Below are 27741 nucleotides of genomic sequence, written 5' to 3'. Positions count from 1 at the left end.
AAAGTTATATGTAAAACCTTCATAACAATACATTTTACAAACAGGTTTATGAAACTACACCCTGTATTTGTTTTCAGTTTTAAAGTTATTTTGATTAGGTGCTTCTACATTTCATGTGAAATTGCCTTGCTGCAATCCACGTACTTGAGCTTTTTCATTTTGCAAAAAAAACCCACAAAAAATCACTGCGTTTTAACAATTTCTTGAAACTTGAACTTCTGCCTTTTCTACAGCCCAAGGTTATCCAGGTTATCCTAGTAAGTTGCCCTCGTCTGTGCCCCACAATCACAAAGCCTAGTGATTGTTCATAGGCCTGATTTATACGATTGATTCAATTGCATTAATCATTATGTGCAATCAGTCATACAAATCAGTTGTATGTTCAATCTCTAAGTTTTGTTTGACTGGGCCGTGCATTCCCTTTGCCATCTCATTATTAACTCTTAACCATACATCATGTGAGTCAATACACTAATACTTGTATGCTGTGACACATTCATACTAATCTCGTCAGATTGCTGGAGATTTTTCTGAACATGACTGATATTCATTTAATATTTACACAACTTCAACATGATGATTATTTTGAAAATATATACATGTACCTGTATGTGATGTCTTTTTTTTTTGTGGGGGGGGGGGGGGGGGGGCTAGGGGGTGGTTTGTTACTTTTTTTAGGGGATCACTGCCTTTTCAGCTTTAATGCAAATTATACAGTGAGAAAGGGGGCTTTGGGCTCATGCTACTGAAAGTGTGTGAAATTTCTCTGTCAAGTGGATGGAGCCCAAGAGAATAGCAGCACTCAAATGATCTGTAATTTCTGGTCTTTGACCTTGCATGAATAGAAATAGCAGCATCCAGTCTGCTCCCAGTATTCATGAAGGGGTATAAGAAACTCCATCTCTATACTAGTCTGTAAGCACAGACTATTTTCCTCACATATAGACTACATGTACTGGACACTTTTACGAATAACAGGTCTAGAGTAAAGACTAGATGCCAAACACTCTGTTTGTGTCAAATAAGTAGAGCCTATCATAGTACATAGTGAATCTAGTCTCACTACTTCAGACTCTGCATTATGCACTACATGTATATGAATTGCGAAAACCAAGGGTCTGTGCCTGTAGACTATCTCTCTACATGCTAGTGGAGGTACATGCACACCAGGATGTCATTTAAAGTATTATTCTTGGACCCAAGATTGTTTCCAAGGTGGTTCTTGTTTACGTTATTAATGTATACATAATTATCTCAAAGTATACTGTTACATGTACATGTAATTAAACTCTGTGTTTGAAAAATCAATTAATTTTAATGGGCCATAAAAAGTACTGTGTGTTTTTGTAAACTACAGTGTACTCTCCTGTTTTTTTTCCTGTCCTACAAGTATCATTAGTTTCTTTGAACTTCCTTTGTCTTCTACAACCTCTTCTCCCCGATAATTCTGATCATTTGATTGGGCTTGATTATTTTAACCATTTTTAATCAGCTTTCATTCAACTGGCTTTATTCTAATTCCACCCACCTACATGTACATTTACATGATGTAAACAGGCAAGCAATTGTACATTGCACATGTACTTCATTTTGTATTTCTGTTGTTGAGCCTGTAAGATATATTTGACCAGTATTCTTGCGAGATTACTGTCTATGCATTACATTACAGTTTACATTTTAGTTTGCATTTGTATAGTGCATTAACTTTACTTCTTTACTATACTCATAAATATTAGGGTGTACTTCATTGACATACATAAAATATGTTCCATAAAATGACACTTTTATAGTTTTATATTGACCTATAAAAACCCTTTTGTTACTATTAAATGAAAGTAATCTTTATTACAAGTACATTTCTTACTGAACATGTAACTGATGATACGGTATAACTCAGCTGATATCAAATTTCATTTTGTATTTTTCTTTCATCTCATTCATTATATTCTTGTAATATTGAATCATTTTGTATCATTCTACTCGCATAGGTGTACATAATATAACCAAACATTCTGATTTATATATACAAGTGACAGCATGTATGATCAAATCTACATGCATTTATGCACGTTGATTGTTATCACTGACTTGTAAGATATAATTTATTACATTACTTGTCCTAGTCAAAGACTTCACAGAAAGAGTCAGTGTACTTGTATAATAAGCTTTATCAAGGGTGCCTATGATGTTTATTTGTTTGTTTTTATTACTGCGTTCAAAATAATACAATACATATCAAATGTGTTTACATGTATGCAATATACAAAAATAATCCAGAATATAAACAATATAGTCATAATACATAATGAATCTAAAATAACGGTGTGAGCATAAACATCACTTTTCAAAAAAAAACACAATAGTTAGTAATGCAAGATACCGCTATCGTGAGCAATGTGAAATTTAATTTTGTACAAAATTTGTTTCTTCATTTTTGTTCAATTGAAAGCACTCTTTCTTTTTCATATTATGATAATATACTGTATTATCATTCTATTTATGTTGTACAGCGCGTCCCAGAAAAAAGGAAACCGGGATTCCATCATCTTTTCGCTTCAAAAGCAAATTTCGCAGAAAAATTAGACAAGATTGGTTTGAAATACGACGTCCATACTTATTCGATGATTGGCTCATTAGCATTTCTTTTTTATTCTTTGTTAAGTTTCTCTCACTGATCCCTGCCATGAGAGTGGATTCATAATAGCACATGTGTGAGTTTCTGCGCAAATCGTTCCTGATATGCCTCAATATCTATTGTATTTAATCTCCCATGCGTGAATGATTTGCTATTAAAGCTGTTGGTCTCAAATTAAAGATGATATTCCACTCTTACCATAAGTATCAAATTCATAGTAAAAACATGCTTAATAACTGCGTACTATGCGGCTTTAGCACGGCTCATGGCTCCCCTGATCAGGCGCTAAAGTATTCAAGGATTATTTCCTACCGGGTACATGTACCCATTTACTTCACCTGGGTAGGGAGTGGCAAATGTAGATAAATGGCTTGCCAAAGGACAGAAATGAACCTCGGCCCTTGTGGTTCAAAGTCTGGAGACCTTTAATATCCACTGGGCAACAGCACCTCGCTACATGCTCAAGCGCTGCGCTCAAGGCTACAGAACAGTTGAGATCCGTGTCCATGACTTTTCATAAAAATTTGTTCTCTCGGCCAGTCATATGCAAGGATTTCAGTAGATTCAGTGTCAGTGACAATCACTGATAAGATGCTTCATAAAATTCAACTAATTTTGGGATATGGAACACTTTTCACCAACAAAATTTCTCTTAGCCTATCAGATGCAAGGATTTCAGAAGAGAATAGTGATTTGTTGTGAACATCACTGATAAAACCTGTCATGATATGCTTCCTATGAGGTAAGAAAGAAGCAAGTAGTGAAAGAGAATAGGAGGTATAAAGGATCAAAGCAGGAGCATGGAATTGGGTAAAGCATAGGAAGGGGTTAAGAGTGATTTCCTTGCGAGTGAGGTAAATCTGGCATACCGCCGTGATTAGGAACTACATCATCTTATAAACCTGGATTACTTCTACGAATAAAAGGAATTCTATTTGTCCATTTCTTTATAGCCGGCCAGCCAGCAGCACCAGGCTACGGTGCCCCACCCGCAGGTGGAGCCCCAGGTTACCCTCCAGCAGGAGGCTATCCACCAGCAGGGGGTTACCCAGGTCAACAGCCTCCAGCAGGGGGTTACCCAGGTCAACAGCCTCCAGCAGTCGGGGGCTACCCGGGTCAGCAACCCCCTCCGGTAGCTGGAGGTTACCCCGTCCCAGGACAGCAACCCCCACCGGCAGCTGGGGGCTACCCCGGTCAGCAACCACCTCAGCCAGGGTATGGCCAACCTCCTGCACCAGGTAAGTAATACCATTTTGATTTGGGTGTCGCTTTTAAATGGCTAATTTCTAACTGAGGGCTTTAAATATGTCTAACAAAAGTTAATTTCTTCCTGACATTGCAATGTACCTGGCTCGTTGCATAATCCATTGAACATGCTGTTCTTCTTGAGAAGCCGCCGAATTATGGCTGCCAGAAGTTTCCATCAAGTCGGCTTTCAAACACTTTGAATTTCTAGTTCGATATCAAGTTCGCGGTGGCAAATCTGAATTCAAATCATGGGAAAATCTGAAGTCAACTCCCAACATTATTTCACAATGAACATCCAAATTCTGCCCTTGCACCTGTGTTTACACTAAAAATTCCAACCATGTATTCGTTTAGATAAAAATGGATATGCACCACACGAGTGACATGACCATGTGGTAAAGTTGAGTCCTTACAGCTAGATTAGTTGATTACAACATTTTCCATTTGAGTAGCATTCTCCTTTAAGATTGAGTCTCCCTTGAGTTTGAGATGGAAATATTACATTTATACTCATTTATTTATAATATCTTGTGAGGAAGATGTATGCTGTTGTTGTTGATGATGTTAATTTGTGTTTGAAAACTAAAAAGAAAGAGAGAGAGGGAGAGAAATAGATGTTTTTTTCCACTAACCAAGCTTTACCATCCACACTGCTTCAATATTATCAACATCTTATAATAACAGCCGTTAACAAGTGAGCCTCAATTTTACAAACATACTGGGTTTTTTTCTCCCTCTCATCCATAGGCTACCCTCAGCAGCCCCCAGCAGGTGGCTATCCCGGTGCAGCACCAGCAGCATACGCCGCTGGTAGTGCGCCAGGGTACCCCGCTCAACCAGCCGCAGCTCAGCCTCCACCACCATCATCTCAACATCTCTATGGTGCTGCTGGTGCAACTGTCGCCGCTGCAGGTTGGTTGTTGATTCACAATTTTAGATTTATTCATGCCATTCGATAAAATGGCAATTTTTCAATTTCTCAAGGCATTCTGTATCAATATCTTTCTATTCAATACACATGTATGCAATGCAGTCATGATAATGTTGCTAAAATTAGAAGATTAAAACCTTTTCAATTATTGGCTATTGTAAAACAGGTTCAAGGATGTAGCCAATTTTGAGTGCATATTTTTTGTGTGTGTGCAGCACTGTGTATTTAGTGTGCAGCACTCTGTATTTTGGGTGCATCATTCTAATCCATAGCACTTTAAAACTGAGACACCATCTGAAATATGCATTCATTCAGAGAAGAGGACGGGACAAGGCCCTAGATACGCCTGTGATGTCATAATAGACAGCAGATGTGAGCTCTTCATCTGTGCGATCCACAAAAATATGGGGGGAATTCGAACAACCTTTCCACTACAAATTTTTACTGCCAACCCGTTATCATGCACATTTTTCAATTTGTGATTGAGTTGATCCAGGCATCTCTGGTATATTCACAGTATTAAAAGCAAAAGCATTTTCCACATGTCGGCCTTTTTTGCATAATTGTAACTACATGTACCTACCTACAGAGTGCACTGCATCACCACAACACACAAATATATGGGCATTATTTGTGTCAAAATAATATATAAACTGGGTTCCAAAAGAAACTTATCAAACTTCACAAAGTCCACTTGGTCAAAATGAACAAAATTTGACACAGGCTAACTTCAATAATCTTTACTAAGCACATGTCAATAATTAAGAGATTGGTTTAATAACAAGGAGGTTGTAGCCCCTCAAATCAATTGGTTCCGGAATCCAAATTCACAAAATGGCAAAAGAAAGACCAATGAAAATGACATGGGAAACCAAATGGCCATTCTTTGCTTGACTGCTATTGAGTCCTTTCATGCTTATGCTTCTTCGACCTCAATAGTTGTGTTAAAAAATCTTATAGTTATTGAGGCAATCAATTATACATGCTGATGGTCATACTGTGAACTTCAATAATCCCATTTTCATTGGTTTTTCTTTTGCCATTTTGTGACTTTGGATTACGGAACCAATTGATTTGAGGGGCTACAGCCTCTTTGTGATTAAATCAGTCTCGTACCTATTGATATGTGCTTAGTAAAGATTATTGAAGCTAGCCTGTGTCAAAATTTTGTTTTATTTTGACTGAGTGATAAGTTTCTTTTGGAATCTAGTTAACTTCTGAATTAGTTAGGAAGAAGTAACAAATTCCCAATTGGTCCTATTTTTTTATGCTTTTTTGGGTTAAACTGCATGGTCTAATCAAATTATCCCTTAATGTGAATATTGTCCTGAAAGAGTATTAAATACTTTGGCTGAAAATGATAAATAAAATCATGATAAAAAATTCACTTGGTCAGTAATGCCAGTAAACTTTAAGGTTCCATGACATTTTCTCTGGCTACAATTGCTCTGATGTAAAATTTCATGCAACTCTGGATTTAACACTATACCCTACTCCAAACCTAAACCAAAGCCTGAAATAAAACCCTATTGCAACCCTAATCCTGACCCAATATCTTAGACGAAACAAAGCCCGGAGCGATTGTCGCCTGAGCTAACGTCGTGTCACAAACTTCGGTTACACTTCGTAATTCTGAAACACGTAAATTGCCTATACCTCGGTGTTCGTTAATCTGAAAACGTAAAAGGGTTCGTTAATCCGAACATTTGTGGCGTTATTCCGAAGGTTCGATAAAACGAAATAAGGCTCGATGTTCCGAAGGTTCGTTAATCCGAAAACGAAATAAGGTTCGTTGTTCCGAAGGTTCGTTAATCCGAAAACGAAATAAGGTTCGTTGTTCCGAAGGTGCGTTAGTCCAAACACGAAATAAGGTTCGTTAATCATTTAGTTTTCGGACTAACGAACCTTCGGAATTACGAACCTCATTCCTTTTTCGGATTAACGAACCTTCGGAATTACGAACCTCATTTTGTTTTCGGACTAACGAACCTTCGGAATTACAAACCTCATTTTGTTTTCGGACTAACGAACCTTCGGAATTACGAACCTTCGGAAATACGAACCTTCGGAATAACGAACCTTCTAAATATCCGAACCTTCGGAATAACGAAGCGTCGGAATTACGAATGTTGTGTCACAAACTTCAATTACTAGGGTTCTTCAATCATGTTTAGTATTACAAGCATTGTCATATTGCGAAACACTATACATGTAGTACCAGCATAAGTTTGATATGACCCTTGTTACAATAGAAGAGATTATTTATTTCACATATTTGCAAATTAGAAGATTGTATACTCAATGAATTTACAAGTATTTCATTTAGAAATGTGTGCGAGTGTGTAGTACACTCGGGGAGAGTCCTATAATGGGGGGGGGGGGGTGGGATGGAGGCTTACTTATATTTTATGCAGAGGTGCAACTGTGTAGAATATAATCATGAAATTCACTAATACCTCATTGCCAAATATAATAATATTTAATAAGTATTTCTAATGTGCACTTTGTAATGAATCATTACTCAAGGCCATACATATGAAATAATAAAAACATTGGAAATGTGAATACTTAATGCCAGATGGCTCTCGGTAAAAATTGATTATTACCTTTTTCAAAATCACCTTGTTCTTCTGAAGCAGATATCAGTTAATAACAAGACTTGGTGATGATTGACTTTGGGACCTTGAATTGAATACAATTGATTGGAGTGATTTTTGCATGACTCTTTTAATAGCCTTTCGTTAGTCATTTCTCTTAGGGAAGGTGATTACAAATAAACCTATTGATTATTCTTTCTCATCACAGGTTTCGCAGCTCAAGCGCAAGACAAACCTAAGCCAAAGGTAAGAACTCCCCCACTCTCCCTCCCCCTTTATTATAGCCCCTATAGCAGGGGTTCTCAAACTACGGCCCGCGGGACGGATCCGGCCCGCGGAACTTCTTTATCCGGCCCGCGAGACTCTGCTGTTTTTTTATCACTTTTAAGTCACAATATGAAACATAGCTCAATATGCAGGATTACATTGTGTATCCATGAAACCGTAATAAAAGTAATGGCAGTCAAATTAATTTGACTTTTAAACAAAGTTTAGTGGAGTCTTTTCTGTCTGTTCTACTTTCATATTTGATGACAAGCGCGGCGCTACATTGAAAAAATAAGGAGTTTCACGTCAAACGTTTATAACACGTTGCATTAAAACATTAACTTATTGCCGGTTCAGTTTTGCGGATCTTTGCAGGGGTACATTAGTCATCACTAATTGTTAGCCAGGTAATGATGGCATCAAATTCTGCAAAGAAAAGAAAGGTTGATGCTGGAAATCGTGTTTTCCGTGAAGAATGGACAGACAAATATGCACTCATTTTGCCGCAATCGAGCACAAGGCCAATGTTTTGGCCAGTCTACTTTGACTACAAAAATATTGATAGGCCTACTACAAAACATTATCTGTTGCTTCAATTCCAAGTATGTGTTAAGATTGACAGGTACAATATACATTCGTTTTAACAAAGTACTGCAATTTTGTTGTCATTACTATGCTCTCGCTGTATTTTGAAATCTTTTAAAAATTAGTCTGATTAAATTCTCCCAAAATAAGGGCCAGATTGCACCAGAGAGCATCTAGAACCCGGGCACAAGGGTCTTCGCGTACATTTTTTTGGTCTAAGTATCCACTTCACCCTGGCCCTTTCAGGTTTATTTCGAGTCTCATCTGGCCCTTCAAAGAAAAAGTTTGAGAACCCCTGCCCTATAGGATCAGGTGATCAGGTCCACCATAGAGGACCTGATCTCCAGAAAATAGCTTTGTTTTGACCAAATGATTGAGACCATGTGGCACCATGAGGCCATAACCCACACCTTTCACAGGGGCCACGGAATGGTTTAGAAAGTGTGGGGGGGGGGGGGAGGGGGTGCTGACCATGCAAAAAGTCACAATCGTATGGTCATTTTTATGTTCTTTGTGCACAGTTTTGAAAAAAGTGGGGACTGAAGAAGAAAATAAGTGAGAGAGAGAGAGAGAGTAGTATCATGTCTGTAATCATTCTCACTGTTCTCCTGTTATGATGATGGTAATGATGGTGATTTTTTACTGGATTGCTAAGAAAGTATGAATGCTTATAAGCAAGTAACCAGAGGACTGAAGGCTTGAGATCCTTTCTAGGGACCAGGTAATGAGGATAAGGGCGTTAGCACAGGGAATCAAACCCTGATCTCCAGAATAGTGAACCCCTGCTCCACCGACTGAGCTGTTGATCACATCTCCTATTTCATCCTTTGCCTCTCATCTCTATGATCTTTCTTATCTTGTCCTTGATACTAATCCCAGGCGCCTCCAGCAGTCCAGGAACCGGTGTCCTCTCAGCTCCAGAGGATGGCCCTGACGGACCAACCGTTTGAGACCCATGGCACCGTCAGGCCATACCATCCCTTCGATGCCGAGGCTGATGCTGCTGTCCTCCGCAAAGCCATGAAAGGAGTTGGTAAGTTCAATCCTCTTTTCCCCTTCATGCTTTATAGAGAAAAATTGTTGGATTCTTGCATATTAGGATGTTTTATAATCTGCTTGTAAATTTATGCATTGCTCTTTGAATAAAGAGAACATATAACCATCTCAGTTTTTTACACCCACTAGCTAAACTTTGAAGATAAAGATTGTTTGAAATATCAGGAAAACTGTAGGCATTTTATATTCCTGGTGGGTGTTTCATAAATCTGATCGTATTAAGAGCGACTTTAAGAATGACTGGTGATCCTTTCTTATTTGCTAATAATCATTAATGAACATTTAATGGTGAATATCATTAACCACAAGAAAGGATCACCAGTCGTTCTTAAATTCACTCTTAGCTTACGAACAGCTTTATGAAACAGCCCCTAGACATTTTCAAAGTTATTTGAAACTAACAGACACTTTATGAAACACCATCTTAGATAAAATTATCAAAAATGACAGGGGGAAACCATGATAACTGTAGCTTTTTTAATAAAATTGTCTGATTTAACAAACTGATTAAAAGACATCTGGATCTTTTCATGGTTAAAGCTACAACCCCCATAATGATGAAAGTAAAGGAAAACAATATTATAAAGCCTGTATTTGTTTTAAAGAACAATCAAAGCATAGATGTAAAATGAAGCATGATCATTAGAGATGATTGGTAACATAAAAAATATAACTGAAGAACTTCCGGATAGATTATTACATTTGTACAAATTATATAAAACATGGTATTGTCAGTAATGGAATTTAATATATTATGGTACAGTAGATGATTATGCAACCATGCCTACATGTAATTAATAGAATTTCAATGCACGTGAGTGTTCAATTTCACAGGTTTCACCCATTTCAAATGGGTAATTGAACCAGCTGGATGCTAAAAAAATATACGTCTGGGAAAAAATCCACTTATTCTGATCATTTACAGAATCATTTTATTTTTGGACGCTTACCTTTCAATGATATTTCAAGGTTTCAAATACATTTTGAACAATATCCTTACAATATTTATTTTTTTGTTGGTAGAAATGTGAATTATTCCATGTACTCTCTCCCAGATTTGTCGTGGGTTATTATGCAATTTCTACAGTGCATGTAAATTGAGATTACGTTCAGCTAGAAATTTAACTACGAACCCCTTAATAAGCAGTTAATATTTACCTTATTTCCTTAATTAACACTACATAGTACATGTACATTTCTCTTCCCGAGCCATTTCTAGTCAGTCCATGAATGTTATTTGATAAATGTTACTATGAGTATGATAAGAGATATGAAGGTATATGTAGTTTCTTTGTAATAAGATCTGAGGCCCTGTTTTATTACGATTAATACATTTATGGTAACTGTGCCTTAATGATAACTACCATGATAACCTTGATTTTGATTGGCTGCTAAAGCCATGTTACCGTGGTAGTAATCATAATAGTATAGTCGTAAATTCTGTATGAAATGGCCCCCTGTTGCATTGATCAGGAACGGACGAGCAACAGATCATCAATCTCATCACCACTCGTAACAACGACCAACGGCAGAAGATCAAGCTCCAATTCAAGACTATGTACGGCAAGGTAACAAGCTTAATCAGCTATCAACCACAGTCATTCTCCAGGCATGCATTGTGGTGTCCCAAGCCAAGGTCATGCCATTGTTTACCGTTCTGTGACCATTTTTCAACATTTCCATGCTTGTTTACACCGTACCAGCAGATTCACCTTTTGCTTATTTATTGCCATTGCGATTGGAAAAATGCACAAGCACCATTTTGTCTGTCGGCAGAAGCTGTGATTCCCTGTTGATTTTCGTTCAGTTTGGAATACGCATGCTGCATTTGTTCTCTGTTTGATCTTTCCTTTCTTTTCCTATTCTTTTCCTGAAGTTCTTTAAGGATATGTCCAACCTGTACTTCATTTTATTTTGCAGATTGTTCCAGTTTCATAAAACACTGTTGATGATAAATAACGATGGGAGGGGAGGGGGTGGGTTTAGACCACCTCTACACAAAATTTGCAATCCCCCCCCCCTAGACAAAATTAGCAATTGCTGCAAAAATGCCTCACATAACGATATTTGTTCAAGTTCTTTCTGTCAATTCTTGCTCATTTTGCAAGTCTAGGGGTTGCAGTGTCATGGCACATTTCATAATTATTACAAAACGAAATTATGAAAAGAAATGTTGTCCATACCTTTGATTTTTTTTATGCAAAAATATATCTCTAAAGAGTGATAAAAAAAATTGGAAATTGAGTTCATGTCAGGATGGAGGTAGATCCTTCAATGACTTTTTGTTTCTTCTCTCTTCTTATTGTCAACTGAGTCTTTTTACCTTCATTATTGAAGCAATTTGTTACGTGATTTCCTGCAGCTTTCTATGTCTATTTCTATTGTATCTGTTTGTCTTTTTGTACTTTGTCTCAATGTACCTAGATGTCTGTTTCTTGAACCATTTTTCTCTCACACTGCACAGGTGCCCAGAACCTCACATTCACAACCTTTAGAACACAGACAAATATCTACCATTAGATAATACTACACGTCCCACAATATACTTGCATATCCACCTGTCCTTGTGTCTTGATATTTTGTCAACAGCACTGAATATGGATACATTTATTACCTGATATGTTCATATTCAGTGTTATTTTCAATTTTGTAACCAAATCCCTTTTGGTATTTCATCTTCCTTTTTGAATCAATTAATTTCTAGTCTTGCTTAATTTTCAGGTTAATTATGTTCATATTCAGTGTTATTTTCAATATTGTACCCAAATCACTTTTTGTATTTCACCTTCCTTTTTTAATCAATTAATTTCTAGTCTTGCTTAATTTTCAGGTTTTTGTCTGATGGTTGGATCTACCCAAATCCCTGCTCCAGTTGCTAACCAGAAGAATGTTACCCAACTAATTTGTGTTTTCCTGTATATATTGATGTTTGTGGAATTTTACCTGCTAATCTGTGATTAGTCCCACATATATATTTACATGTTTGCATATCAGGGAGCAGTCTTATAAAGATTTGCGATTGATCAATTCAAACTCAAATTGCAATTGTTATAAATGTATGTAGTTAGGGAATCAGAATTTTAGAATCAATTGCAACAGAGGTTGAATTCAATTGATCGCAATTCTTCGTAAGACGGGTGACAGGTTAACAGGTGTTTCCTTAACGCATTGTCTTGAGAGTCTGCTTTCGTGTTTCGTTATCAGGTACGGATGAGAAGGCTATTATAAATATCATAGCTAACCGGAGCAATGAACAGCGTCAGATAATCAAACTTCAGTTCAAGACCATGTATGGCAAGGTACAAGTAATTGAGTTTGAAAGAAAGTTCGCTTAAATCCGATATTGTTTTGAAAAGAAATTCACAACTTGCTTGGAATCTGATGGATATTTTGATAGGTTCACTATTAACATCTGCTCAATTTTCCTCTCTTTTTATACCACACAATGGCTTTGACAAAAATCATAGCTTAATGGAATGAACTCCATGATGAAATTCACTCAACAATAAAATCATTTCGCGGACTAGCAAGAAATGAATTTTATGATGAAATTTAATCCTCTTCATGTTTCACTTGTACATGGTGAATTTTGGAAGTCAGCAAAATTTAAAGTTGAATATACAGAAGTTTTCATTATTACTGAAAATATCAATTTATTTTCAATAAGTGGAATGAGCACAAACCCTGAGTTTGCAAAAGTATATTACAAAGGTTCATCTAATTAATGTGATGACATAAGAAAAAGTACTTTTTTTATCACAATTAAGATTGCCTCTTATTGTAGATATTGTTACCATGTATGAAACAGAATTCAAACATGCTTTTGCTAGTAAATGAATATCGGGTTTCTGTACCTTTATGAAAGATTTCACTTATTGTTTCATAAAGAAAAAAAAATGCTGATATTCCTGAACACTTTTTGCTGATTCTAGCAAAGTTCGTTAGAATTCACAGCCATTCTTTCCTTTATACAGCATAATACTACTTGAATTGCAAAACATCAAGGCTAAATTTCTACTGATAATTGCATTGCTTAATCTATTAACTATGGAATGACAGCATGTAGAATTATATAGCATGTACAATACATTAATAATAGTTTTAGCGGAACTTTCATTCACTGCATGCATTAGGTGGTACAGTATACTACCAAATGTTATAACCTCACTTGGTCTATTTATATCCTCATGGTCTCATCCCACATGTTCTACTTTGTCAATAGCCAATTGGTCTAAAAATAACAGGTTTTTGTGCTTGGTGTAATAATAATGGTCTAATTGGTGCAAAGGTTGTTTATTATTTTGTCCAATTTCCATTGAGATCACAATTTTGTGTATTAGTTAGATGATGAGGCAAACATGGGTAGTGGACACAGCTGCCATCATATGAAATGGGTTGTTTGGAGGGGGGGGGGGGATTGTTGAGCCGGGGGGGGGGGGGAGGGGGGATTGTTGAGCCGATGAAGTGAGTTGTAAACTATTTGATCTGACAATCCTGGTAGTAAAACAGTACCCTAAAAAGTTTTAGAATTGGAGGGGGCGCAAACTTGCAAAGCCCCCCCACCCCCTTCCTCTTGTTTTTGAAGCCCATTAAATGAGAGCAAATAAGTGTAAATTAAATTGCCTAAGTGCACACTGTCCCTGCACCCTCTGTTGTATACTTATTATTTCTTCATCTTTTTTCCCTTTTCTTTTATCCTCATTTTTTATCTCTTGAAAATCATGAATTGATATTGATGAATTGATGTATTGATACAACAACTGTGTTTGATTAATATGTCCACCTTTTCTGTATTTCTTTTTCTGTATTGAAGGTAGATCGTCTCTTCATATTGTTTGTAACCATATTCATTCCGCTTCTGTCTAATATGTTTTCATGTTTTGTCTTTTTATTGGGTATCACTTGTCATATAAAGCATGCATTTCCATTTTGCTGTACTGTACTGTACTTTAAAAGACTAATATTCATAGTCCAGGGGGGTGTTTCACAAAGATTTCATTATAACTTAGGTCGTGCTTAAATGCAGACGCGTACATGATACGCTACGCGCAATCTTATTGATCAATACGCAGTAGTGCGTGTCCTCTGACCAATGCGGTCATGGCTTTTATACCGTGCGCAACTAGACATTTACGTGTGACTCTTAAGTCATACTTAAATCTTTTTGAAACACCCTCCTGCTTCTTATGATGTTGCTTTATATTCATACTACATGTATATTCTACATTGGTTTTCTCTTGTAATTGATTCATTTATCCTCTTGCTTTTAGCATGTCTTGTCATGTTGTTTGTATTTATGTTATAATCCTTATAATAACAATCACAGCGCACCTCCCCTGTCATTTTGCTTTAAGGATTTCATGCCATTCTGTGTAGTATTTCTGTTATAACCCTAACAACAATCACAATACTTTGTCCCCCACTCCATACCCACTCCTTGCTCTATATCAAAACTGATAAAACATTGTACAGGTATCTAAAAATTTTAAACATTTTGTGGACAGCACAGAAAAGCTCTAATACTTTAGAGTTATGACATAAGTGGTAATTTTGTTATATCTAGAAAGAGTTCTGTAGAAGAATGTGGAGACTGTTTTCAGATTATCTGAGGTTGTCACTATTGCCAGAATTCTAAAAATACAATATTTTGAGCTGTGTCTCAAAACTGTTCAATTTTGAGATACCATACAAGGTTTTGACAGACCACTATTCCTTTTGTATTACATGCATTTTAGGGACAGTGATTTTCTGTTTTACTGGTAAATAAAACATAAATTCCATTTGGTTCTTATACTTTTCATGTAAAAATTCATGAAATTCTCCTTCGCAAAATAGAATTCAGGTTTTTGCTATGTACATTATGTACATTAATTCCAATGTGAAACGGTTTGAATGAAAGAAAATAGCATTTTATGAGTTTCTGAAAAATTATACAACACACAATTGAATAAGGATTGGATCTTTAAAAATGTATAAGACTATGGTCTGACCCCCCCCCCCAAAAAAAAGGTTCAGAAGTGAGACAGCTTTTCTATTCAACATATTTTGATATCACATGGCCTATTGTTGCAGAATTCACCATTTTTCTATCTCTGAAAGAACTGCTAATGCTAAATGCTAATTATCCCTGGAAAATATATTGATGTCCAAATGTATTCCTTAGTTTGTAATGATTTAAGTAAATTCTTGCTTACAACAATGAATTGTTTTTTTCTTTAATCAGTTTTGTTTACATGTAAAGTAATTTTGTTTTCTTAAAATCATATTGTCTTCAATCAGGTGAATATTGAATAGTTTTTTTTTTACTAAACGAATAACTTTGGCGATACCTTTTCTAATAACATTTTCCTAATTCTTTTTTTCTCAAGGACTTGATTCACGATCTGAAATCCGAGTTGAGCGGTAAACTGGAAGATCTCATCTTGGCCATGTTTGTTCCCGGTCCTCAGTATGATGCCTATGCTATCCACAAGGCTATTAAGGTAAGAGATGTGATAACCAGTCTTTACTAGTATACATTGGTTGGGTAATCTGACCTCATATTGGCCATGTTTGTTCCCGGTCCTCAGTATAATGCCTATGCTATCAACAAGGCTATAAGGTATGAGATGTGATAACCAGTCTTTATTGGTTGCTAGGTTGCTTGAGGCCCCATTTTGCCCATTTTCCAGTGGCCTTGTGACTCAGAGCATGTTTCTAGACTACATCCCTAGTAATTAATTTACTTTGAGTAATTGTTTGCTTTACTGTCTCATTTTCATATACATGATCTTTGGTATACTGTCGTCTGTTTTTTAGGGTCTTGGTACGGATGAAGAAATCTTAATTGAGGTCCTGTGCACCAGAACCAACAAAGAGATACGAGAGATCAATGAGGAATACAAGAAACGTGAGTTTGCATTAAAAATTGACGCACGGGCCCGGTAACATAAAGCTGAGCAGTTGATTGCGGGACTGATTTCTACATTGCATTGATTATTGTATTTCATATCTCAAAACATATCTGCATAATGCAGATCTGCCAAGTAGTACGATTTTTCCGTATTTAGTACGTTTTTGCAACCAAAATACGGCAGTACGTTTTTTCTTTAAAAAATATGTTTTTTGTATTAAAATTCTTTTTTTTTCCAAATTCGAAATTTATTGAGAAAAATCATCTCTATATGTCTCTATTTCATAAAACGTACACAAATATGGTTATTAGATCAATGTAATTTCTGGTAACTTTTTTTTTTTCAATCATTTTGTAAAAACCAGGGTGAGATATACACAAGTTTCAATGTTTTTTTTTTTCATCTGCAAGAGCAGTGCACATTTTAGCTTGCATGCAGCTTGAGCGCCGTGATGGGCGAGTGCGCCAAGCATTTTATTATGTTATTAATTTATATTATTGGGGAAAAACACAAAATATTTATCTCACACGGTAAAAATACTGATTTTTTTTGGTCAAAATAGTGATTTTGGGGGATAAGAATACTGAAAATGCAAAATACAACTTGGCAGCTCTGATAATGATCAATCACTAAGCTTTATAAAATGGACCCCAGTAGTATACATTGTTACTCTTATTATTGATAACATGCATAGGGGTTGCAGTATGAAGCAAGCCTCGAGATTGAATTATTGCATTGAATTAGTTCAAGTCATTGGTTCAGGGGGCCGTTTCATAAAGCTGTTCTTAAGTTAAGAGCGACTTTAAGAACGACTGGTGAACCCTTTTACGCGCTAAACAATCGCCAATTCAATACCATTTACCACAAGATGGGATCACCAGTCGTTCTTAAAGTCGCTCTTAACTTACGAACAGCTTTATGAAACACCCACCTGGAGTCCAATTAGTTTTGACACTTTCATAGTTGTCCTGTCGTCTCTCACTTATTGGCGAATCATTCCGAGCTGTCCTTCCCATGTAACATCTCTTTACTGCTATCCCGCTACTTTTCATAAATATTTGAAATAACAAACAAATTTGATACTGTGTGCAAAATTTCTTTTCTAATTTGTACGTGAAAAACTTCAGTTTTAAGCTACTGAGTTTCTTGCATCTGATTGGCTCAGAATGAATTTACTTCATGAAACACTCTCTTATCCTTGTTCAATTATACAATTCGCAGAGTTCCATACCACTATGGAGAAAGATTGCATCGGTGACACCAGTGGACATTTCAAGAGGCTTCTCGTCTCTATGTGTCAGGTGAATAAATTCTTTTATATCATTCCATCCTAACTAATTCATAAATGTATCATTCCATTCTCTCTACCTCTCTATCTACCCTCTCTTCTTTCTGTCATTTTTCTCTATCTCTTTTCCTCTCTATCCTACTACTCGGTACCATGTGCATGCATCTATATTTTTTTACCACTGTTTTGAATATATTTACAATTTGTTATATTTTGGCTATTTAATATATTACTGTTTATTATTATTGTATCGAACAGTAATATAATAATGTATTATTGTGTTATGATTTACCATCATTATGTGCTACTTTTACTAGTATGTAAATTTAACCTGCCGGCTATTAACCTGACGGGTTGCCGGGCCTAGTTATCATGCTATTTAATTTTCTGCATGATTTTTAATGAACACGTGATACACCAGGGGGGTGTTTCACAAAGATTTAAGTATGACTTAAATCGCACTTAAATGCCGATGCGTATCTGAAATGCAACGCGCAATCTAATTGATCAATACGCAATAGTGCGCGTCCTCGCTGCATGATCTGACCAATGTGGTCATGGCTTTTATACCGCGCACAACTAGGCATTTAGGTGCGACTCTAAGTCATACTTAAATCTTTGTGAAACACCCCCCTGCAATAGTAAAACAGGGGCCTGTTTCATAAAGACTTACAACTGTTGTAACTTTGCCATTAATTGTAACTACCATGGGAACCTTGATTGTGATTTGCTGCTGAGCCCTGTTACCACGGTAGTTGTCATAATTGCAAAGTTAAACCATAGTGGTAACTCTTTATGAAAGGGGCCCCTGTGCAATGTAGTTTAATGTTGACATTGTTTGTCTGTTGATATTTCCCCAAGTAATTTGATGATTTGCTTTATCTGTGTTGGTGATCTGCATCATACTCTGTTTTAAACCTAGATTTCAAAACAAAGTAATGATTCTAAATAGGTTCATTATTGCGGATTGAAATAATCGCTAGAGGGTATTCATTTGTCTCGCAATCTACTATGGTCAACAAGGAAATTCGTGATCATTCTCGCTAAAAGTGTTCACTAGCTTACAAGTTCATGATAATGATTGATTTACATAAGTATTTCAGACATTATCAATGTCTATTATGATCTGATAACAAACTTTATTTTAAAGAATTTTGCTTAAAATGATTGCTCACTGTATCTTGAGTTTAATGTTAGCTTGCATGTATTCTTCTAAGTGATACATTTTGATGAAAATTATTCATTGTACAGGGCAACCGTGACGAGTCAAATACCGTAGACATGGCCAAGGCTCAAGCAGAAGCAAGTGCCCTGTATCAAGCCGGAGAGAAGAAGTGGGGCACCGACGAGTCCGAGTTTAACCGTATCCTAGCAACAAGGAACTTTGCTCAGCTCAGGGCCACGTTTAATGAGTACACAAGAGTAAGTGAGAGAAGCATTGTACTGCCAGGCATTTCATTGCAATTCTATCAGACCAAACTACTTCCACAGTTATCACCCAATGCTTGGCACACATTGGCATACTCGAAACAGACATTGGTTTTAGGACTGACGAGGAGTGAAGTGGAAACATGCAAGCCACATTTTTTCAATGTCATGAATACTTTTTTGCCATGGAAACCATGTATGTTATATTTTTAGCTGTTGTATATTGTAAGTGTTTTGTATGATTTTTATTTGTTCTTTTTGGTGGCAGCACCGATAAGGCTTTTCTGCCTTTTAAGCCATCTCCTCTTTCATAAATTATTTCTATTTCTTGTTTGTCTTTATACCAACATGTTTGTAAATGTAATTTTTAATCTATGAATGAAATAAATGCATATGAATGAATGAATATATTATAGTATATTAGCAATATATTGTGGAAAAACTTGCAGAGTTAACTACTGCCTCAGTCTTGCTCCATGCTCGTGAGACTTGATACCCACGTAGGTCTGGGATTAAAGATGTGCAAGACAATATTTTCACATGTCAGATACTTTGTTGCCATGGTTATTATACATTATTGCATTAAATTAGGGAAAAGTTCTATTTTTACTTTGATACGTTATGTCCCTCATCTAAGACTATTGTGCTATAGGACAATGGTCTGAATTACCTTCATTGATATTTTTAGTTAATTGCAGAAAAAACAAACTTCCATTATTTATTACCCATCCTCTCTCAAAGTTTACCCTTATTTAAGAAATTGTCTGTTTTACTCATCAGTAAGGCATTTATCCTGCGATGCATCACATTTCCTGTTCAATCTTTGTAAAAAAAAATCTTCCAAAAGATGTTATTTATTTATTTTATTTTTTTACTGTTTTTTTATATGTATAATTACAATACCAGGCATGCTCATAAACATCTACCCCCTCTTAAAAAAAAACCCATCAGTAGCACACAAACATAAATTTTGCTAATTTGGATAAACTTCCCAGTTTAATTTAAGAATGATGAGATTGTCAGAAAGCTTGAATGATTGTTTTTTACATTTCCACTTCTTTTTCAGATTGCCCAGCGTGATCTGTTGAACAGCATTGACAGAGAGTTCTCTGGTAACATCAAGAATGGACTGAAAACAATTGGTAAGTCAATCAGAGATGACACCCAACTTTGTTGGGCCTATTGCAGAGCTGCCAACTATTAAAGGAGAATGAAACCTTTGGAACAAAATAGCTTGTGTGAAAACAGAACAGTCAAAGAAACGGATCAACGAAAGTTTGAGAAAAATCGGACAAATAATGAGAAAGTTATGAGCATTTGAATATTGCAATCACTACTGCTATGGAGATCCTCTCATTGGCAATGTGATAAAGATGGGTGATGTCACTTGAGAACAACTCTCCCCATTACTTTAGTATATATTTCAGTTAAAATGCCTCTTTTATCACATCTATCAGTAGATCATATATCCTTTCTATAGGAGGGCATGTATTACAGATTTTCAAAGAATACATCATTTGTAGAGTTTGTATCAGCGTAAGAAAAAGCAAAAAGAGACATTTTTTGGTATTTAATACTCCATCAAAGGGAAAGTTGTTCACATGTGACATCACACATCCTTGTCGCATTGCCAATAGGAGGATCTCCATAGCATTAGTGATTGCAATATTCAAATGCTCATACAGTAACTTTCTCATTATTTGTCCGATTTTTCTCAAACTCTCTTTGTTCTTATTCTTTGATTTTTCTGTTTCGACATAAGCCTACTTGTTCCAAAGGTTTCATTCCCCTTTAAGGAAAAGTCATAATTACAATGATTTTCATGTCAAATTACGTCATTATGCTTTTGACCTTAGTTATTATGCTTTATGTGCACATTTGATACACATATAGCTATATACATTGCACAGTGGCAAACTCATCCGAAGGCAGTTGATAATGTTCATTTCATGCATGATTGTGTCTCTTTGTCCTCATCGCTGCACGCATGTTATCATGACGTGCGCAGGCTGTGTTTTCTTGAAGTGTATTTTTCCATTATTTGAAAATCTACTTGCCCTACTGGGCAATACTTATGTAGCGCCCTGTGAAAATGTTCCTGACAATTATCCTGTAGGGTTGGCATCTCTGCACGTTGGGTGCTGTTCTGTTGCCTCTTCAAAGAAATTCATGTTACTGCATGCTCATATGAAATTTCTACTGTTATGTCAAAATTATGAATGAGCTTCTGGATTACTACTTTTTACTTATAGAGGTTGGCAGGTCTGCTATTGGGACCAAATGAAATTTATTTATTTATTTATTTTGTTTTGTTTACCCAGGGTAACCCCATCAGTGAACTAAGCACTGTTTTTCTTGGGGGCCCTGCATACAAGTAACAAATACATATATTAACAAGTACAAACAATGAAAAGGTATTAAACAAGGAAGAAAATATGTTAAAAGAGACAAGCAACCTGCAGGACATACACACAGACATACTGAAATACATGTGTGTATGTAGAACAAAAGTCAACATATATATTGTGCATGAGCAAATCCAAATAAGTATATATTCCCTATGATCATATGATTATTGATTAATTTTGTGTTTAAATATTTGTTTGCTTGTCCCTGGAACCAGCCAGATAGGGGTAGTAATTTTAATTCAGTTTGAATTCAGTTTGAATTAGAAGAGGTACCTGTATGTACTGGAGTTCAAGGAGTTCAATCTTCATTTATTGCAACCAGATTGCATACTTTGTGTAGTGCTCAAGGTGCATGGTGTGTTATGAAGTATATAGAAACTATGTCAAAGAGTTACCATGAAATTTTTGGCTACTGAGTGCAGCCTTCCTCAGTGATGTGACTCGAGTTATTGATGTAATGAGTAGTAGTAAGAGAAGTAGTAGTAGTAGTAGCAGAAGTAGGAGTAGTAGTAGTGTTGTAATTATTATTGTTGTTGTTATTATTATTATCATCATCATCATCACCAATATTTTCATTTTTTCTTTGTCTCGTTTCAGTGCAATGTACAAAGAGCCGTCCATCCTACTTTGCCGATCGTCTCTACAGATCCATGAAGGGAGCCGGTACCGATGATGATACCTTGATCCGAGTTGTGGTCAGTCGCTCTGAGGTAAGGAATATTTATATAATATTGACTGGTCTTGAGGGGAACATCAAATATATTGCCAGCAAAAGAATCATATTGGCCCGAGTCTTTAGACGAGGGCAATATGGGTCTTTTAAGGGCAATATATTTGTTGTTCCCCGAAAGAAGGGCGGTCAATATTTTTATTATCATCCAAATCAGATATCTAGAGCAAAAATCATGATAACAGTGATATCTTTTAAGAATAGAGTTCTGTTGTGTCATGATAATATCAGTGTCTAGGCTCTGCACTTTACCATTATGACGTACTTGCAAGCGCCAAGATCCAGCGTTGTCTTTATTATGACGTAGATCGTTGGTGCGCGGAACATTATGAAGCGTATCACTTCATTCGCATCCTCAAAGGCCCGGATGTGAGACCAGGGAAAATACAAAGGTATATTTTGCGTCGTCTCTGCATGCAAAGTCAATACGTGCATTGAGACTGAGGAAAATACAAACAATATACCTATCCCTTCCTGATAATAATAAAATACAGGGAAATGTAAATGACCAGCTCAGATGTCTGATACGGGTGATAATCTGTTTTATTAGTTTGTCCAAGGATCAGAGATGGCTTTATATGTCCCACCACCTCTCCCACATCTCCTGCCTGGGCCATGTGATACAAAGCTTTGTGTTTGATCGTAGGACTGATTTTACGATTGATTTACATAGTTGATCATGTACAATCAAGTGTACAAGTCAATCTTATGATCAATCACGAAGTTTTGTGTGATGGGCGTCAGACATTCCAACTAGATTACAGTTAAAATATATATAATGTGGGAAAAATGTGCTTTAGAATCCAATCAAATGACTACTAACATGGTTTTTTGTAGAAGTGAGAAATATGTGGCAGATGATTCTGGTAGCAAGCAAGTAATTCCGGAGAAATGTGCAAAAAAGCATGGCGTTCCTGCCAGATATCAGGTCATTTCCTAGAAATGATAAAACATAATCCCACATGTGCTTAACTGTGCTGGTGATTTTTAGTGTGCTTGATATTCAGCGTAGATTCTATTCTTTAACAAATGAGGTTTGTGTTGATGAACAAGATTCAGATCTGCGATCATATAGTGACAATTGACCTTTATACAGTTTGTGAATAGGTTATTGTTTGCTGCGACTAACTGAGTTTAGCTTGAAGTTTCTGTGAAAAATTCTATTTCATGATGCTTAAAATGTGAATAATTGATATGTATTTTGTCATGTTTTATAGATTGATTTGGTTGAGATCAAGAAGTCATTCCTGGAGAAATACCACAAGACTCTCAGCAAGATGATTTCTGGAGACACCAGCGGAGACTACAAGAAACTACTGCTGGCCCTGGTTGGACCTGACTGCTAGAGACAGGACTTGGACCACCTGAGCCTGACTGGGACCTCCCTGGGCCTGATTGGACTAGACTCTATCAGGATCAAGACTAGTCCAGATCCTGACTGCCATTGGTTCTTATACATGGTTCTTATGAAATAATATTCTATTTAAACCTGTACCTGGTAGCGTAAAAGTTCAAATCAATCTCATGGATGATACTAAATATTAGGATTGATATCTGTTGTAAGTCAGAGATGTATAATTATCCACGTTATAGATTGTATCTGTATTATCTTTACAGAGTTTTGGATTGGCTCCTAAGTCAGCATTTGACTTATTGTGTTGTGATTGATTGAATCATGGCCTAATTGATTGCAAATATGCATTGAGAGAGATTTGATGCAATCAACTTCAATCTCTATCCAGGGCCCCGTTGTACAAAGAGTTACGATTGATCCGATCAATCGTAACTCTATGGAAATCCATCAGTGTCATAATTTTTTCTACAGGAAATTTGCAAAATGTCCTATTTAATCAAAGGAGAACACCCCAAATTGTCAAGAATTCAATGAATTTATGGATATGGATTCATATCTAGAATTTTTTTTGAACAAACATGCATTTCATATGTTGACTTTGCTGGCTTTCCATAGTTGCGATTGATTGGATCAATCGTATCTCTTTGTACAACGGGAGAGGAGAGTTTGTTTGTCTACCTCACTGGGGTATGAGTCACTATCAGCTAAAATCAATTTTAAGTGGAATTAAATAAAGTCTGTGGAATTTGATTGGTCCACACATATTTGAAATTGATTTTTTTTCCTGTTAGCGAAACACCCTTTGGTCAACAATTAAGACATGGATCCAAATCACTTTCTTTTTTTAGTTATCCTGAGACAAGTTAACTCGTGTTTATGATGGACTAGGAACCAGACCTAGATCCAGCCTTTGTTAAGAACATGTATAAGACCAAGAACCAAAACTATCCCCAAATCAGGACAGGCAGGCCCGGGTATAAGGTCCATTGTGGACTTGCTATACAGCAGGTACATGTATAGTGGGTGTTGCAAGAAATTTTAATTGAAATCAATTGCATGTACAAATTTGCAAGTCATATAAATTTTACCCATCACAAATGAATGTATAACTTCTGTTGCTAGAAGCCAGACCAGTGGTCAATGGTAAAATTACAATTGATTACAAAATTATGATTGATCTTTGATCCTAAAATTGACATGCAATTGATAGCCAGTTACTTGCAACACCACTTTATAATGAATCAGTCTTTGATAAAGCGAAGGCTGTCCGATATTCAACTAATAAACCTGCCCCAAGTAGTCATATACATAAAAAGTAGACTTTATTTAGAAAGCTCTTAGACCTCATCTGCAACAAAAAGTCCAAATCCAAGTCAAGTGTTTAAAACAAAATTTTTAGACTGTTCTAGAATTGTTATCTTATTGACCAGTGTGCATCAGTCCATCTTATTTTATCATATTATATTCATAATTATGTTTTGTAAACCTACAGAGAATATTTACCAAATGAATAATCATTAATATATTTCAGTATAGGAGTAGATGCTCATTACATTTAGTTTATAAAGGGTACAATGTAGTGATCATGATGTTCAACTTGTAAGTGGTGTATTAATATCTTTCAACATGAGTTCAGAAATCATGATAAGTAATTAACTTGCAATGACCTATAAAATCATGGGACAAAATCAGAAAGAATATGCAAATTGCATTAATTAGCAAGGTGATTATATTGGCCATGTAGTATTTTTGCGATGCACATTACAAAGAAATTTGTTTGGAACAAAATTATTATAGTAAACATAACAGCCGGAGTCAAAGGTCATTATAGTTGGCTCTCTCAAAACTAATCCAGCTGGATCAATGCCTGCATTAGGCAACAATATGAAAGTTGAAAACATCTCATTATTACGAAATTTAGTTGTATTGCAATAATGTGGATTTTCAGTCCACAGACCTGTAAAGTAGTTTTTATATGTGATGCATCCTAAAACTTTAGATCCATTGAACAGTCATTTTCTTGGGAAACAATTGGAAAGCTTATTCAGGGTCTCATCAACCCTCTTTACATTGACCGGATCATTTTGATTTGATGGCAAGCATTTTGCAAGCTTCAATGACTGAAGATTTGAAATATTTGGTTGAAAATTTATAACAATCCAAGAGTAAATTGCATGGTCACGAAGGAATCTGGCATACCTTCTTTTTCTTCATTGCATCCATTTCTCAGTCATATCACTTCAGTGTCTGAAATCACTTCAGTTAGAAATACATGGCTGAAGTCTTGATATCATTTCTTTTATCATGAAAAGTTATTATTTGCAGGAAGAAAAACATGTATAAATTTTTTTTGTAAGAATATGGTATTCTTGTAAAGTCGTTATGGTGTGTACCACATTATAGATAACACTTGTTATTTTTCATTATTTTATTTGATTTATTTGTCTTTTTCCATTGTCTTTCATTATTGAAAGTTGAAAAAAAAATCTGATTTGTTTCGGACATCATTTCCACTGGTGAACATATAGTCTTAAGAGTGTTTTGAGGCAACTCAGCTGTTTCAGGGGGAAAATATGGCACAAATGTCGGACTGTTAATTCCTCATAATGATGATTATAAAAATGAAAGAAAAACTCTTGCCTGTTCTTGTTCATAATTTTGAAGGAAAAAAATCAAAGTGTGATGTACTTTTTAATCTATATCAATATGAATGAAATTCATCTGAAAAATTTATCTCAATTTCATAGAAATACAATATTATATTCAAATCTATTCCTATGTGATTATCAACCATTCAAAGTACATGTATTTGAAATTGCCTTATAATTTATCAATTATGTACAGTATATGTGATATATTCCGTGTGATTTTGCATTGTTCTAGACATCTAGTGTTGGTGGAAGTAGATATTTGGTGCATTCCGTGGTGATCGTATGATATAAAACTTTAGATTTATATTTGTGTGGCAAGCAGAAGAATATGCAAAAATTTAATAATTGATTAATTAGATTTGGTATACATATATTTTGTAATTTTCAAATACAATATTTTCACAAGTTTGAGTCGCAAAGGCAGTTGTGATTTTTTTTGGTAATCACTTAATGCTACTGACTGCTCCACATGAGGCAGGAGTAGCAGCAACCCTGGCTATAATGGACTATTAGCATAGCAAGAAGAAATAGCACTCTCTATTGATTAGAAATAACCAGGGACGAAAGTTCATCGACCTGGGGCCTAGTTTCATAAAACTTGTTATATTAACAAATTTGCAGTAACAGTTAAAGCTACTGAAATCATTTAATTTGATTGGCTGATTGTAAACTTGTTATAAAAAAATGTGCAATTGTTATTATAGCAAGGTTTTATGAAACAGGCCTCAAGGCAAGATAGTTACGAAAAGGGATTTGTATCATTGCAACCACAATAGAAAGCCAAAAAAAAAAGTTACATGATACATTCAACATGGTGCCAAAGATTAGAATGCTTTCAAACAGTTTTAAAAAGATGAAGTAGTTCACATTGTTTTTTGAAAGTATTGTTTGTTTTATTTCATATCATTATATAGCTTTATATTACATATATAGCTATTACTTCATTTAAAATCTATATAAGAGTTATGATTGTGCACTTTTTCTAGCTCTGGAATATTATTTATGCTTCCGTTTTGTGCACTTGTTATTGTTTCTGTTTACAGTTTTAGCCCCCAAAATAGATTACTCATGTGCTATATTTGTCATTTATTATATCCTTTCTCAATATACCGGAAAACAGCATAATGTATGTATAGCTTGAAGGTGTAATTAGCTGGATAAATAGTGCATATTCCTTGATGGTAGTACTAGAAAACCACTAATTTTTGTACCCACTTCTATTTAAGGTCAAAAGATCTATATGAAAGTTGTCCTTTTGTGCCTAGGGAGTGTATGTATGTATGTATTGTGCGGATGTTTTGTGAAGATCTACATGATTGTTGATAATAGAGAGTGTTTATTAATAATAGTATTGATAATGGTGATTATGATGATAAAAATGATGATGAAGAGGAGTAGCAGCTGTCCCATAGGAGATATAATAAAACACACCCGGCATAACTGGATATCTATCTCACAACTCGACTTGTTTTATTTCACGTTTGATAACATATTTTTTTCGAAGGTGAATTGTGTACACTTACGCAGTGTCTACTTTCCATTTGATCTCAATGCAGATGGACAAATCTTAGTTCGTCTACAACAAGTTCATCTACTAACCATTTGGTCTAATTGTGTTTTAGCCCATTACCACTTTGTCTAATTTCCAGTTGGGCTATACCCATTTTGTC

At 35.7% G+C, this 27741-nt stretch overlaps 1 protein-coding gene across 4 annotated transcripts in view; it reads left to right on the top strand.

Annotated features, from left to right (window-relative positions):
* LOC129281180 (annexin A7-like) overlaps positions 1–27516 on the top strand; it is a 36420-nt gene extending 8904 nt beyond the window's left edge. Inside the window, exons 4-17 of one of the 4 annotated variants that reach the window (XM_064113038.1) lie at positions 234–257; positions 3589–3873; positions 4631–4795; positions 7620–7657; positions 9143–9296; positions 12524–12618; positions 15688–15801; positions 16118–16208; positions 17434–17513; positions 18752–18922; positions 19995–20070; positions 21934–22046; positions 23284–23817; positions 24079–27516. In XM_064113038.1, the coding sequence (XP_063969108.1) occupies positions 234–257; positions 3589–3873; positions 4631–4795; positions 7620–7657; positions 9143–9296; positions 12524–12618; positions 15688–15801; positions 16118–16208; positions 17434–17513; positions 18752–18922; positions 19995–20070; positions 21934–22046; positions 23284–23412 (1535 nt within the window). In that variant the 3' untranslated portion in view covers positions 23413–23817; positions 24079–27516. Of the gene's footprint in view, positions 1–233; positions 258–3588; positions 3874–4630; positions 4796–7619; positions 7658–9142; positions 9297–10792; positions 10888–12523; positions 12619–15687; positions 15802–16117; positions 16209–17433; positions 17514–18751; positions 18923–19994; positions 20071–21933; positions 22047–23283; positions 23818–24078 lie in introns of all 4 variants that reach the window. The other 3 variants (XM_064113036.1, XM_064113039.1, XM_064113040.1) reach the window with 3 other exon arrangements.
* The last annotated feature ends 225 nt before the right edge of the window (positions 27517–27741 follow it).

The sequence above is a fragment of the Lytechinus pictus genome, chromosome 18 (assembly GCF_037042905.1).
Source record: "Lytechinus pictus isolate F3 Inbred chromosome 18, Lp3.0, whole genome shotgun sequence".
In the NCBI taxonomy this organism is placed as follows: Eukaryota; Metazoa; Echinodermata; class Echinoidea; order Temnopleuroida; family Toxopneustidae; genus Lytechinus; species Lytechinus pictus.
Note: the sequence above shows the minus strand (reverse complement) of the source record. Positions and strands in the feature narration are given on the sequence as shown.